Source organism: Dioscorea cayenensis, chromosome 18, assembly GCF_009730915.1.
Source record: "Dioscorea cayenensis subsp. rotundata cultivar TDr96_F1 chromosome 18, TDr96_F1_v2_PseudoChromosome.rev07_lg8_w22 25.fasta, whole genome shotgun sequence".
Taxonomy (NCBI): Eukaryota; Viridiplantae; Streptophyta; class Magnoliopsida; order Dioscoreales; family Dioscoreaceae; genus Dioscorea; species Dioscorea cayenensis.
In genome coordinates this window covers 21,115,620-21,131,972 of record NC_052488.1, presented here as the reverse complement: position 1 = coordinate 21,131,972, position 16,353 = coordinate 21,115,620, and the positions used below count along the sequence as shown (strand labels likewise).

General features: G+C 34.7%; 3 protein-coding genes across 3 annotated transcripts; all 3 read right to left on the bottom strand.

Moving 5' to 3' along the window:
• Positions 1-3,614: 3,614 nt before the first annotated feature.
• On the bottom strand, positions 3,615-5,921 carry LOC120282443 (trimethyltridecatetraene synthase-like). The gene is given in 3 exon segments (XM_039289262.1): positions 3,615-4,452; positions 4,944-5,285; positions 5,287-5,921. Coding segments are annotated over 3 exon segments (1,542 nt in total). The 5' UTR covers positions 5,857-5,921; the 3' UTR covers positions 3,615-3,822.
• A 3,799-nt stretch (positions 5,922-9,720) lies between these two features.
• LOC120282430 (protein LURP-one-related 6-like) lies at positions 9,721-10,803 on the bottom strand. Its single transcript, XM_039289242.1, is given in 4 exon segments — positions 9,721-10,077; positions 10,186-10,278; positions 10,280-10,435; positions 10,526-10,803. Coding segments are annotated over 4 exon segments (615 nt in total). The 5' UTR covers positions 10,760-10,803; the 3' UTR covers positions 9,721-9,945.
• Positions 10,804-11,185: 382 nt separating this feature from the next.
• LOC120281595 (subtilisin-like protease SBT1.8) lies at positions 11,186-15,040 on the bottom strand. Its single transcript, XM_039288275.1, is given in 5 exon segments — positions 11,186-12,359; positions 13,260-13,398; positions 13,400-14,671; positions 14,673-14,769; positions 14,771-15,040. Coding segments are annotated over 5 exon segments (2,340 nt in total). The 5' UTR covers positions 14,911-15,040; the 3' UTR covers positions 11,186-11,667.
• Positions 15,041-16,353: the final 1,313 nt, after the last annotated feature.

Genomic DNA, 16,353 nt, shown 5'->3' with positions numbered 1-16,353 from the left:
TAGCTTTGCAGTAAATCTTCTAGCGAGATACGGGTTCTACACGCGACGCCAAGACACCGGAAAGGAGTAAAAAGATGTGCTACGTTATTTACGAGGAACTACGGGATCTAGGGTTTATTCTATCGACAGAATCTTCATCCAACCTCACAGAGCTTTTGACGATGCTTTGGGTATCCGTCGATCCTCATAAAAGGGCGTATCTCGGGATCGGATACATGTTTTTCTTACAGATAGTGCAGCTATCTCATAGGCGTTCCACAAAAACAAACTCTTACAGTCTACTTCATCGAAATCATGCTCGAAATTATAGCTCTCCATGAAGCAAGTCGTGAATGCCAATGGTTACGATCTATGATTGGGCATATATGAAATCATCCCGCAAAATTACCATCAAGAATAACAAATGCTACGGTAATTTATGAAGACAACAATGCTTGTATTTCTCAAAATACAAGGAGGTTATATTAAAAGGTGATGTAATCTAAACATATATCACCAAAAATTTTTTTCTACACTCATGATCTCCGGAAAAGAAGGCTTATAGAAGTTCAAAAAGATTCAATCCAGGTGAGAATCAAGATGATCTATTCACAAAAATCACTTCCTAAGTGCATTCACCAAAAGACTTATATACAAAATCGGGATGAGAAGACTTAAGGATGTAAGTACTTTTGATATGAGTTAAAAGTTATTTATTTGAGGGGGAGACTGCACTCTTTTTCCCTTCGCCAAGGTTTTTATCCCAATGGGTTTTTTCGAGGCAAGGTTTTTAATGAGGCAATAATACTCAAATGTACCAAGGATAGTGTACTCTTTTTCCTTAGCTAGGTTTTTATCCCACTGGGTTTTTCCTAGCAAGGTTTTAACGAGGCATATCCTTTGGTCGTAGGCATCCAAGGGGGAGTGTTATAAACAAATATTTTAATGGATGCCACCGTAGTAATATTACCGTAGAAAGTGCATAACTTCATCGTGAGCAATGACGCGCAACACAGTAGCAATCGACTCGAGATCGCTATTATTCCACCAACCCGAGGTATTTTGGACCGCTGGATCAAATCGATCCCGGCCGCTCATTCAACTTTTTGTAACCCTATAAATACCCCCATTTATTTGTAAATTGGATATAGAGAAGAGAAAGAAAAGAGAGAAATAAAGAAGAGGGAAGAAGAAGAAGAAGAAAAGGATTTTTGGTAAATATTCTGGGTCTCTATTCTTATTACTCTCTATATATTTATGATATATATTCTTAACAAAATCAAACTATTTAATAATTTTTGTCATATAATCATGAAGAGGAGAGAGATAATATCTCCCACAAAGGACTTACTAAACCCTTTTTAAACAGTACTTAGATAGAAACAATATATGAATAGGATTGTAACAATACTCTGATGCAGGTGACTATCATAGACAGCTTGATTAGCCGGTGGTTACCCTACTTCTTCTTCTTTTAATTAATTTAATTTAATTATTTATTTAATTACAATTTTTTGAGTTAACTCAAAATAGAAAAAATTAACAACACTTCACCATTCCTTACTGTTTTCTTTTCACTTTTAATCTTCATTTATTTTATGTTTTAAGTTTAATGAATCTTCTCCACCATTTTATAGTTCGTTTTAATATTTTTAAATCTAATATTTGCAAATATTCTAAGTCAAATATATCTAAATTATAACCATTATTTTAATATTTTCATTTGTCCCTATTTAATACCAATAAAAAAATAATTATAATTTAATAATCATTTTTCGAGTTGAAGAATAAAACCAGAGTATATATTATCAAGATGGTTTGTATGTTTTGGAGAGAATAAACTAATGTAAATTTTATTGGTAATTGACAAAAAAATCCTTTTCTTGTATTTGTTTTTTTATAATTGATTAATATTTTTACTTTTTGAGGCAGTTTTGTCTCTAATTTTGTGTCTAAGTCCCACTATCTAATCTTTCGCTTCACTATTGTGTTTGTGTGCGTGATTTTTTTAAAAATGAAGTAACTTAATTTAGTTGATAAGGATGCAAAAAGGGATTATCTCATTATCCTTATATACTAAATTTAATTTGAATGTCTGTATGTATATTACGTGTTTAACCTATATATATATATATATATATACAAAATCAATCAACGGCAAAGCAAAAAACAAACATGTATGAAAATGCACCATTTATAATATCTTGACTAATCTTCTAGGAATAACTATGGGTGATAAAATGAGTACTAATATGATTACACAACACTACACGATACAGTTTAAAATTTATATGGGTTTAATATAAATGGGTTCATGTAGTAAACATGTCAACACAATTAAGACACATTTAAATTAAACGGTTTCGCGTCATAATTGTGTCAACCCGTGTAAAGCACGATTAATACGAATATATGGGTAAAAAAGTAATTATATCATATATGCATATATATATATATATATATATTGGATTCTAGATATTTAAGTATTCATGCAGGTTGGACTTAAGTATCTAAATATTGATATATAAGTGTTAGATTTTAAACTAATATATTTTGGATTTAATTCAAGTTTGTTGCCATTATTAGTTTATAAATTTCTTGTAAAAAAGAGTTAAATGGGTTGTATCATGTTTTACAACCCAATACATGACCCAATTATAGATTAAGTGGGTTAAGTGGCTTAAGCAGGTCGTATCATGTTACATGTTTTATATATAGGTCGTGTATGTATTTAGAAAATCAGACAAGATTAATAATTGTATCATGTCGTGTCTGTGTCTAGCATTTTGGTATTATATTACTATTTTGACATGACACTATTAGACATATTTATACGAATCTTCATCTATGAATAACCCCATAATGTAATTTTTAAAAGAGAGAACAAAAAAATATTCTTCACACATAACTCCCAAAATTATAATTCGAGTGACTTAAACTTGAGACCACACGTAATCATATGCACCTGTTGCACCTGCTGTTAAAAAAGGGAAAAATTGCCATTTAAGTTTGTTTTCATCCCAGTCATTGGTGACGAAGACAAAATTAATAAAGGGTGTACCCCATGATGATAATGAAAGTTAATTGTCCTTGAATGAAAGTATAGCGTTCATCCAATCTTTGTGACTAGCATGGTATTATGATGACGTAAATAAATTTTTGCGCATCTTTTCATTAATACAAAAAAAAAAATCATATAACAAAACTCTTGTTAATAATTCCAGAGTGGGTCCCACGGAGTGGGTCAGAGAGGGTGCCATATAATTTATTTATTTATTTTGAATTTTTTGAAATAAATCAAGAACCCTCAATTTTTTTAAAATTAAACAAATAATTTTTTTAAATTAAATTAACAAATTAAAGTGTGTGTTCAAATATGAAATTTATATCTCAATACACTTATATCCTCATTATATATAAAATAAGATTTGAACCCACCTCTTTAATAAAAAAATATTAATATCCTATTCATTCAAATTTTTACATGGAACAAAAATAAACTATCACACACTTTTATTGTAGAGATGATTTATTCTAAAAATTTAATTCACTTAGGTCTTGCTATTATAAATTACACCAATTAAAATTCCATAATCATAAAGTAAAAGAAAAACTTTTCTGACCACAACAAAAACTTGAAAAAGTAAGAAAGACTCTTTTATTCATTTAAACAGCAAGTAGTTAATATTACATATATGAGTAAAACCTAGTAGTAAAACCTTTCATACAACCTTAGATCAATTCATCTAAGCACTAATAAAAACACACAATTAACAATGTCTTATTTTTCCCACAACCTCAAACATAAACATCACAACTTAAGATAATGATAAGCAAACAACATCAAACATTGTAAACATGGGAAGGAAGACGTGGTTCAAGCACAACCTCAAGAAGGACCTTGCGAGGTGTAGAAAGGCCAAAGATCTCATCCATGTTCAAATCCTCAGCCTTCATCCCATGAGGTAACTTCCATTTGAACCCATGAAGCAGGTTAGCCAGACTCACTTGTATGACCTTGAGTCCGAGACTATAACCAGGACACATCCTCCGACCAGCACCAAAAGGTAGTAACTCAAAATTATTACCTTTTACATCGATAGCTTTACCGATGAATCTCTCTGGTTTGAACTCATTGGGAGCTTCCCAAATAGTCGGATCACGACCAATTGTCCAAACATTAACCAAGATCCGAGTGCCGGCCGGAATATCATAGCCATCGATGGTACTATCTTCCCGCGAGAGCCGCGGGACGAGCATTGGTGCCACCGGGTGCATTCGCATTGTTTCTTTTACAATGGCTTCTATGTATGGTAAATTTGGTATGTCTTTTTCATCGACCCATCGATCATTTCCGATGACTTGATCTAATTCTTCTGTTGCTTTTTCAAAAATGTGTGGTTGTTTAAGTAGCTCTGACATGGCCCATTCTACTGTCACGGCTGAACTCTCTGTTCCTCCGGCAATCAAGTCCTGAATTTTAATCAAAATTATTATGTAACTTATAAAAATTCACTGATCTCAAATAGTTCACGCAAGTTAATGTTAAATTGTATATATTTATATTATCAAATTATATTTACAAATAAGCAGAAGAATCGGACAACGGCATCCATAAAGAATCCTCATGAAAGTCATAATTGTACACAGTCCTAATTCAACACGACAGATGAACACAATCATTTAAAAACATTAACCAATCCATGACTAAAAAAACAGTATTGAAACAAAATAAATAATAGAATAAAGTTAACCCACTATTATATTTTATTTAACTGTAATTTACTAATTTTTATCTATAAAAAAGGAAGATTTGATATAACAACACATCAGTATTTAATGCTGGAACACGAAATCATTGTCGCTTAGTCAAAAGACAAGAAACATTGATGTCAACAAATCACCAAATCAACAAGCAATTAACGAAATAAAAAGTAAAAAAAAAGAAGTAAATATATAATTACCTGAGTGAAAGCCTTGACACCATCTCTGCTAAGCTTGACCTCCAGATTAGGATCAGCAGCAAGCTGAAGAAGAACATCAACCATATCCTTAGCCACAAAATTCTCACCTTCACTCACCATCCTCTCATTATGCTCATCCAAAACATGCTCAAGAAATTTATCAAACTTCTTACTCAACTTCTTCATCCTCTTTACATACCCTTGCAAATCCAAGAAATCAAGCCAAGGAATAGAGTCCCCAATATTCAAAACCCCACTCAAAAGAAACAACTCATCAAGCATCTTCTTAAACTCTTCAGGAGTAACAATAGAATTGTCAGACTCCTGATCATCAGTGTACTTTCCTCCCAAGAACCATCCTACTAATAACATTAAGACTCAATGTAGAAAGATGATCTTTTAGACTTATAACCATAAGACTCTTGTCATAAAGATCATGAAGTAGGCTTTTCAGTTCTTGATTTCTTATGTATTCATAAGAGTCCAACCTTTTAGCACTAAAGAGCTCCATGATGCACATCTTGCGAGCTTGGCGCCAGTATGGACCGTAAGGGGACCAAGTGATGTCGGAGTAGTTATACGTTGTGTGTTTTCCGGCGGCGGTTTTTGGCCGGGAGGCGAAGGTGACATCTTGTGTCTTTAAGAAGGCTTTGGCCATGTCAACAGAAGAGCCTACAACTACTGGGAATGATCCAAACTTGAGTTGCATGATGGGCCCATAGGTTTGGGAGAGTTGGTGGATTGAACGGTGAGGTAGTTCACCGATGAGGTTGAGATTTCCGATGATTGGCCATGGCTTGGGACCTGGAGGGAGGTTGAGTTTCCGGCGAGGTTTGCCGGAGAGTTTGATGATGATGAGTGTCAGGGTTGTTAGGATGATAAGGGTGTAGGTTATCAATGGTGAGGCTTCCATTGTATGAAGGTGTAGGTTTGTTTTATGCTTTGAAGTTTGAAGTTCAGAGTGGAGATGGGGATATATATATATATATAGGTGAAGAAGATGCATTTTATTTATTTATTTATTTTTTAATTATTTGTGTGTGTATGTGAATGTATAGGTATTTCTTTTGAAAAGTAGGGGAAGTTGTCATGGGGTTTCATGGTGTGGAAGGAGACTTTGACTATTCAAGTCTTAGTCAATGTTTGATTTTTGTTTGTGAAAAGATGAGGGATGAGTGAGTAATTATGTAGTGCTGATTAATAGGTGTGTTTTGGGGACTAATTCGTGAAACACATTTGTTTGTTTTTTTTTTCTTGTCTTTTTATTTTAGTTTCTGAAATATTTTTTTTTAAGCTAACGTACTGTAGTTAATTTTCTTTTGATGTAATAATTTGGGCTTTTTCTCAAATTAATTTTTTTAATAATATTATCTAAATGGTCCCTAGAACCATTTTATTTGTCAAAATGGTCCTAGAACCTCCACATCAATCAGTCAACATATGGGTACTTTTTTAAAAAACTCTATTTTTGTTTATTATTTTTAATTCCCTCATTTTTTTAATTATAATTTTTAAAAAAAGTTTATTTGTGATTTTTCACCCAATTTTTTTTAAATTTTTTTATTAAAATAAAAAACATTATTTGAAATTAAAATTATTCTTATTAACATCAGATTTATTAAAATAGAAATTATTTTAAAATTTTTTTATAAATATTTTGATTATTATTAGAGTGATAATTAATGAAGTATTAATTATTTAAAATTATTATTATTATTATTATTATTATTAAAATATTATTATTATAATGGAACCACTTGATACTACATGAAACTCGAGTTTCATCAAATCCAACAAAACCGGTAGTCGAGGAATAATTGTTGCAATCACGAGCGTGGCAGCTGTCGCTCGGGTCTGGGTGACTCACCGACAGTCACCAAGACATGCCATGTCCCGAACAATGGGGAGCGCCGCATGCGGCCCCCGGCACACCCAACCAAGTGGGACATCGCGCGTCGTTCACCGGTTAACGCGCTTTGGTCAAAAAGTCATGATATGATTTTATCAATAAAATAATTTAAAATAATTTTTATTATAATAATAATATTTTACTGATAATAATAAAAATAATTTTAAATAATTAATACTTCATTAATTATCACTCTAATAATAATAATTAAGATATTAATAAAAAATTTAAAATAATTTCTGTTTTAATAAATCTCATATTAATAATAATAATAATTTTAATTTCAAATATTTTTTAAAAAAAATGGTTTAAAAAACCACAAATAAACTATTTAAATAATTATAAAAGAGATGAGAGGTTAAAATATAAAAAATAGAATTTTATCAAAAAAAAATTGCCCAATCATAACACAATAAGAACATAGGTGCTACTAGGTATTGATGGGATGGCCCCAAGGCCATTTTGCCAAATAAAATGACCATAGAGTCATTTGGACAATATTATTAAAAGTAAGAGTTAGTTTGAAAAAACCCTAATAATTTTATAATTTGATTTTTAGTCATGGACTGGAAACTACATGTTTGTTAAATTTAGAACTATAGAAAAACAAGTGCATTTTCCCAATTATGGTTGATATTTTAAAGGACTTGGGTCATGTGAACGCTGGAGATGGACCCATATAGGTCATGTGAATATCGCATATAGTGGATGAGAGCTTTGAAAAGATGAACTACCATTTTAGCCCCTGGTTATTTATTTTTTTAAAAATTTATTTTTAAAAATATTTTTTTACCCTTTCGGTCTTTATCTTCCATTTAATCACTATCGCGTGTTTTGTTGGCCTCATTAAAGCTCACCTAATTAAAATAAGTTCTTTTAGGCACAAAAAACTTATATGTGATTTAGATAAGTTCATCTTAATTTAGTGACCTTTCACAAGTAGATAAACTTTTTTTTAAAAAATATAAAAATACCAAATAAATTCTCTTTACAAAGCCATACAAACTCTTTTTAACATAACAGGTTAGACAAACTTTTTTAACCAAATACTTTCTTTTAACAAAAAGCTAGACACTTTTTTACTCAGACAATTTTTTTCTTTTTTTACAAAAAGAAAAACTTTCATTTAAACAAAAACAACAAGCAAGACAAGCTCTCTCAGTAATAATTTTTAAAAACTTGTTTAGACTATAAACAAACTTTTTGTGGCCAAAAGTTCACTAAACTAGACAAATTTAACCAGTCTGGCACTAACTAATTGGAAAAAGGATATAAACTTGCTCTGGCCCAATGCAAGCATCCTATGAATGAAAAAGATCCGCCATGAGTTGGGAGAAAAAAAAAATTTGAAAAAAATATTTATAATGAGTATAAAAAAAGTAAATTTAAACTTATATTTTCCCAAAGGATTAGTTATTTATTAGGCACCAACAAATTTCTAGGGATCTAGAGGGAGGGCCTTGTAAAAATAGTCAAGGTCCTCTTGGTCATTTCACCTGTAAAACATAATATAAAAATTAACACTTTATTGAATTGAATCAACATCTGTGACATGACTTCCACTACGGCAGCTGATTCTCATTTGCCCACTTGATTTCATTTAACATAAAACACAATTAAAGACTAATGGTTTACTTCATACAAGTCTATAAAAAAAGAAAAAAAGAAAAAAATCAACAGAGGAAAAAACATTATTTTTTTTCTATGTAATTAAGATGCATTGACACTTTGTGGGGCGTGTTCCCACCCCACCTTATTTATTATTATTATTATGGGTACTTTGGTAGGGTCTCATTAATAATGTTAGTTTTTCAACTAGAGGATCATACCAAACTTCTTGACCCAAGAGGTTATGTAAGGACCTAAAGATTTTCATTTTCTTTCAAACGAAACTTAATTGCAACCTCTATTCTGAATTTATATTTATTTAACACATCACTTATTACTTACTTTATTCTTTGATTATTTTTTTCTTTGTTTAAATGTTCTCTTCTTAAATATTAATCAAAGAACTCACTATGAAATTTCATAGTCTTTGGACTGAAATGATAAAGAGAAAGTTTGGTTCTGATTCATATGTATATTTTCATTTGTCTAGTGGCAGGCATGGAACCCCACAAATTCAAAGAAAATGAAGTGCGCTTGTATTATGAAGCCTTTCATGGCTTGCCATATTACATAAAGAAATTTGGCTCCTTCTTATTGGAATTTAGCAATAACTTTTTGCCTAAATAGCATTATATGCTTAAAAAGTGGATAAAACGTCGTTAGCGAAAATAAGTCAAAACATATCACTGAAGTGGGACAAAAATCTTTGCCAAAATTATATTCTTGCCATTTTGAGATATAGACAAATTTAATTTTATAGATTCACATTTCTCAAATAGAAATAAATAAATTTCACTTAAATTTGAATTTTTCTTAACTATAATTAAAAAATTCATTGCAATCAATTACTTTTTCGTCTTTTTTTTAATAATTATTTTTTTCCCAGCCGAGTGAGAGGTTAAGCAATTAACTTCCTCCAACAATGGTTAAAATAAGTGGGTTGTCCTTTTTTTTTAATGTATAATATGTGGTGGTTTGTCCATTTATCAAAATAATAATAATAATAATAATAATAATAATAATAATATAATAAAGGAAAATAGTTATGCATATCCAAAATTTTATATAGTTTGCAATGCATGCATGCAAGTGATTCCTTAACAAATTAAAGCACGTTCATGCATGAATATGACACGTTTGTAATTGTGATAAAGTCCTTAGAAATTAGAACCGTGAGGAATTTTTTAAACCCAGCATCAGAGTTCTCTCTTTATTCTTATCTTTCCAAGTCCCGAACATTAATTAACACATGAATTTTAATTTCCTTCTAAGCAAACATCCACTAATTAATAATTAAGATAAGCACTCAATCATTGATTCACATGATAAAAGATTAATTACAACAAAACCCAACAATTTAAACATCAATTAAAGTTACAAACTGTCAAATTACCAAACTCTTCTACGTTAATCCTTGGCGTGATTTATTCTAAAAACAATCACAAAGAAAGCTAATTAGCAAAGACCACTTGATTAATTATACAATTAGCACCTAGTGGACTCCCCATGAATGTTATCAAGAACAGCAATAACACCAACAACAAAGGCTTGATCATAGCCTGCTTTCACTAACACATAGTATAAGTCCTTGCTATTCATCAACTCCTTCACACCAACCTGCATGAAAACTTAAACCCAATTAAAATTCACGTCCAAAATCACTATCTTTTCCACGTATATAAAATTGCATTTGCATGCTTGCATGCATTGCTTGTGTTTAATTACCTCTGCAATGACATCGCCTCTTCGATCATTAATGGTACAAGACTTGTCCATGAATGATCCTCTAACTTCATAGTCCCAGTTTTATGTTGTGTTCTTTTGGTTCAATTAAAACCTTGATCACACTGTTCACTGCAATGCATGATCTTGGTTGTTCTCTCAAGATAAACACTGGTTTGTTTGGTGTTCCTTCATACCCCATTGAGTAACCTCTCCATTTCTTCTCAAAGCTCAGTGCTTGCACTATACCTCCCTGAGAATTCAAAGAATCGTTATTAAATTATGAACTTTTAAATGAACATTAAATCTTAACCTTGAAAAGAACATATATATATATATGTACCTTTTTATGGATGAAGAGAGTTGATGATCCATCTCCATCTCTAACAATCAACTCTCCCTTGGAACCAATAATTCCACAACCATCTACTGAGAAAACAACCTTCTGGCTTAAGTTCATGACGACGAAGCCACCACCATTAATGACCTGAGGTCTCTTTCTCACCATCAACATGATATCTGAAGATGAGCAGAATGTCTTGCTAACAATAGGCTTGAGATTAGTGTTACCACCCATGGCTCTCTGTTTACTCTGTTTTGAGAGCTTGCTTCTTTGTCTATTTATGTATATGTTGTTGCAATTATTGGAGGAATCCTTTGAGTGTGGATAACTTAAGTAAAGATTGGAATGGAGTGCAAGAATATATATAAATCTCATAATTTGATTGGGGCTGCTCAAATTAGCATCTTTGAAATTTGGTTCCTTGAAAGTATTAATTATACTTTGTAGCAGCAGTTGCATGAGCTCCAATAATGTCAGTGGTCTAAAGTTGAAGAAGTTGCGAAGTTTTGAAGCCAGAATTAATATTTTCATAATCAGCATCACTTTACCAAAAGTGACGAGAATATTTGCTTCTTTTCCGTAGTTTTGATTTATGAGTTTTAATCAATCAGAAAAACACAAAGAATAAATTCAAGCAAAGCAGGCCCCTTCCAAGAAACAGACAAACATTTTTACTGTAGATGGAGTTCAGTAAACTGAATTTTAACTGTAGATTTGAATGTGACTAATAATGTCAAGGCGGGTAGGGGAGTAGTTGGGATACATTTTGAAAACTAGTATCAAATCTTTCACTTTATCACAAAGGAGAAACCTAATGGTCCTAACCTCAAGATTCCTGGAAAAAGAAACCATTTTAAAGAGATGTACTTTGACTGCTTTAACTATTGCTTGAAGTGTTGGACAATGAAGCAGCAAGACAAGTTTTTCAAGATACAAGTTTGATTCTCTTGAAAACAATTACTGATCACACCCATGTAATTAATCATACACAAAAGAGTTCAGAAATCACAAACCATAAAGCAATTATCTCAATTGAGTGAAAGAGTGCACTCAATTCTCTTAGAAACAGAAGCTCTTCACATTGATTCTCAATGTGCAGCAGGCAAAGCAGAAACTCATCACAAATTAAAGTGAGTCAGAAATCAAACCTGAATTTTTGGTCGAAATGTTTGCCATGTATAAGCAATAGGACTGCGAACAAGGTGCAGCTTGTTACTCCAAGTGAGCCAACCAAACTCCATATTCTTCTTCGTCGTGCTGCCTCCTTTTTTTGATACGAATGTGATACTATACTTCAACTTCTGCCCGACGTTCTTGAAAACAAGCTTAGTCGGTTTAACAATCACCCGTACGTTTGACGGTCCCGTAACATCCACATTGTAGACAGACCCTTTTTCATCGACATTAGTGAGTTCTCTGGTGTACTTCACTACTCTATGTGACTTCGGATTGAATAAAACGGAGAAAGATGGATAATTGAGATTCCCGGGGCTTGATAACCGGCGTGAGCATGTTATGTTAGGCATCTTGGTGACAGCTTTGACATGTTCAATACTGTAATTAAGAGAGCAGAGGAAAGCAATGTAGTCATCAGTGGTAAGGTCATATATGAGGCCGGGGGACAGGGCTTTCTCAGGGTCGACATGGCCGGCACCGTAGGCCAATGGGGTGGCGGGAGTTCCATCGGCAGCATCACGGAGTGAGGACCCAGTGTTATCAACAGTGTATGCAGTTGTCATAAGAGCAGACTTGATTGCACTGGGACTCCAACTTGGATGTGCAGCCTTGAGTAATGCAGCAAGGCCACTGATGTGTGGGCATGACATTGATGTCCCTGTTGCATTTTAAATTACAATGTATCCAAATATCAGGTAACAGAAACTAGTAACAATTCAGACAAAAACATATGAAGAAATAGAACGGGTACAGAATTATAGATCTAACTGGTAAGTTAGGAAACGCTCCATGTATCGACACAAGTGGATGGAGAGACAACTACCACGACTACTACATTACAGCTCTTAAGAGCAAAGTATGATTGTTCGATGATAAATTATATATAATTAACAAGTAAAACTGAGAAGAATGTAAACTAAACAGAAGTAGAATTGTACTAGTATTGAGATTGATGTTCCTCTTATACTATTGAGAATTATCACTGCTAAATTGTAGCTGTTATAGCAGTATATGATAATTTGACTATACATAAATTGAATCAACAAGGAAGTACAATTAACAGATGTATGAAGAATCGAAATTGATGTAATTATAAAGAGCATGATGTACTGAACCAAGTGGATGAAGCGATGACATGAATACTAAATCATAGATCTAATATGATTACCGGGTCACTTGCTGCACAAACCAAGACAAATGATCAATAGATTAACAAGTATGGCCAATAATGTAGTTGATGCACCAAAACAAAGTGAGTGAAGATACAATTACTGAATGACAGCCTATTAAAACAGAGCATGAAAGTTCAATATCAAACTAAAAGTAAAAAAGTAGTAATTAACAGAATAGTAAATATTGGAAGCATGTGATTAGATTATCTTCAACAAGTATTATTCCCTGATGTGGAAAGGCATGGTTGCACATGCACACAATAAGCATAAACATAATTAACAACATTAACAAGAAGATTAAGCATACCATCAATCATCAAAACATTGAAGAGATTTAAATTAAGAAATAAAAAAACAGAGGATGGAAAAAGAAATAACTAACTTACCAGACATGATGTTGAACTCTGTCCGGCGAGTGTCTTTGGCCAAGCCTGTTGGTCCGATGGATCCCGACCAGCCGGCGAGGATGTTAACGCCGGGGCCAATGAAGTCCGGCTTCAAAATCTCCGGCGTGACGACGTTAGGGGCCACGAGAGCTGAACGCGGCCACCACCGGCGACGGTCGCACTCCGAGCACTGTCCCTTTGAAACTCAACGAAACCTTCGGTTTCTTAGCATTCAAAACGTATTGACGGATGATGTCGCCGTCTCTCCGACCAACCGCCACCGCCGGCAGTAAATGGCTGTCGGCCACTAGCTCTTCTCCGCTTGCTTCGGTGTTGGCCAGCACCATGCCGGCGCCGCCGGCTTGCTTCACGACCAACCCCTTCTCCACGCGTGCGCTCACTCCCCTGTCGCAAAGTACCACCTTTCCCCGGACGTGAGCGGGGTCCAGAGCTCCGGCGAGGCAAAGCCGGCTGGAGTTAGCGTTGCTGTTTCCCTTACTCCCAGCGCCACCACCGTAAACGAGGGGGAGAACCGCGTTCCCCAGACCACGGCCGGCGTAGAGAGAGACACCCTGGATCTCCAACGAGTTGAGAAGAGAAACGGAAGCGGGGAAATCACGGTCGAGAGTGCCAGCGCCGACGGTGGCGAGCCAAGGAGCTGCATTGGCGAGAGAAGCGATTTCAGGACCGGAGTTCCCAGCGGAAGCGGCGACGAACACACCGGCAGCAGTGGCAGCGAACGCCGCCGAGGCAATAACATCACGGTAGTACGGCACAGCTCCACCTCCGAGTGAGAGCGAGATCACGTCGACACCATCCTCAACGGCGGCAACAATGCCGGCGAGAATATCAGAACCAAAACAACCAGAAGCCCAGCAAACCTTATAAGCAGCAACCCTAGCGCCGGTCGCCATTCCACGCGCCGTCCCGTTCGCGTATCCCAACAAGCTGGCATTCGCGACCAGAGCACCGGCGGCGGTGCTTGCGGTGTGAGTTCCATGCCCGTCACGGTCCCGGGGGCTCTCGAACTCTCTCTGGCTGTCTCGTCCACTGGCGTGGAAGCCGCGGGAGAAGCTACGAGCGCCGATGAGTTTACGGTTGCAAAGTTTAGGGGAGAAGTCTACGCCGGCGTCGCAGCGGCCGCGCCAGCGAGAAGGAATGGGTGGGAGGCCGGAGTCAGAGAAAGATGGGGATTCCGGCCAAACGCCAGTGTCAAGAACCGCAACAATGACGTCAGTGGCATCAAGACTGGCTGCCGGAGAAGAAGGAGAAGTGTGAGGGAGACCAAGAAAGTCAGGAGAGCGAGTGGTATGAAGATTAAGAAAAGGATCAGGATGGAGATGAAGAACAGAAGGGTGAGAGAGAAGAAGTTGGAGATGAGAAGCAGGGATGAGAGCAGAGAAAGGCTGGGAGAAGAGGAGAGTAAGAGTAGACAAGATGAGTGGAAGGTGAGAGTGAGAGTGAGAGCAAGTGAGACTGAAACCATGAAGTTAGAGTTGGATGATGTGAAGGCTTTGTGAGAAGGATTCATGTAGATAATATACGTTTGGTTTTGTTGGTTTTGTTGGTTCATGGAGTGAGAGAATGAGATGAAGAAAAGGAGAAGAAGCCATTGGAGAAGAAGAACAGAAGAAGAAGAAGAAGAAGCCATTGATGAAGAGAAGGAGGGGTTGAGAGTGAGAGTATAAGAAGAAGAAGAAGAAGAAGAAGAAGAAGGTGGTGGGCTTGAGAGAGGACAGTGTACATATAAAAGTACTGTGTGTTTTTTCAGTGGGACTGAAGAGATGCAGAGAGTCAAACTGTCAAAGCAATACTAGATAGAGTTATATATATATTTATATATTTATTTATTTATTTATTTTTTTATGGTTAAATTTGAGAGGGAGAATTTGATGAAAGTTCGAGCAGTTCCCGAGAGAAGGGCACGGTGTTACTTTTGTATGGAAGTTGTGACGGGACGAGGGGGCGTGCAGGTTTGTCGTGGCAGTGATTGAGTGTTGGTCAACTGACAGGGATTTGTCTTGTTTGTATACGTGGCGGTTTTTGGTTTGAGATTTTGTAGTGTTGGTGTTTTGTGATTTATAGGTGATCTTGGAAGTTAAATGAGTCCCACCGTGGATCACGCTTGACCCCACCGGCTCACGAGGGCTTGTGGTGCATCATGGCGCACATTAACCTCGTTTGGTTCATTAATTTTTTTTAATTAATGTCACACTATTTTATTACTTGATCTGTGAGTTCTAATATAAGATAATATAAATCATAAATATATCTAAATGGTACTTATTTTAACTACCTTTTTCTCGTATGAATTTCGCTGGCCTTTTGTTAAATTTCATGATTTATTTATTTTTCAAAAAATAAAAAGCAATGGACTCATGGATTAATAAAGAAACATTTTTGTATCTATTAGCATAAATCTAGTGTAAAAGACTTTGATATAAAAATTTAACGGATTTGGGTTTAAATTCCACTGAACGCAATGATTTATGCAGATTCATAGCTCAAATTTTCATGCCGTCAGGTACACAAATTTAATGATCGATGTTCAATTTATATGTAAACTCTTGATTATATTATGCTTGTCACATGTAAAAAAAGCATCCGCATAAAGATTATATATGTTATATATATATATATATATATAATTATTTAATATTGTGATGTTAATTAAGAAAGAAGAAAAGCTCTTGATGTGGTTCCAAGAATCATAAACCATTGCTTGAGTTTTAAGAAGAAAAGCAAATTAAGTGGGATTGATCATCATCCATTCCATTACCTAATCCTTTATTATCTAAATAATAAAAATTCAAATGCAACGGCTAGTCTGGCAAGCATAAATAAAAACACTAGTGAGGTCCCCCTCTTACTTACCAACTCTCAAGCTCCATAATTCATATATAACAACAATAATTAAACTCAAATATGTTTTTTAATATAATTAATGAATAAATTAGGGAAGTGGAGTTAGGTCTCTACCATTTTAACATGATTTTATTTGAAGCTCACATGAGATATGGGACACAAGAAATTAAAAAACATTAACACCTTTTCCTCTAAGTTTGGCTCAATTTATTTATACTTGTTCCACGTG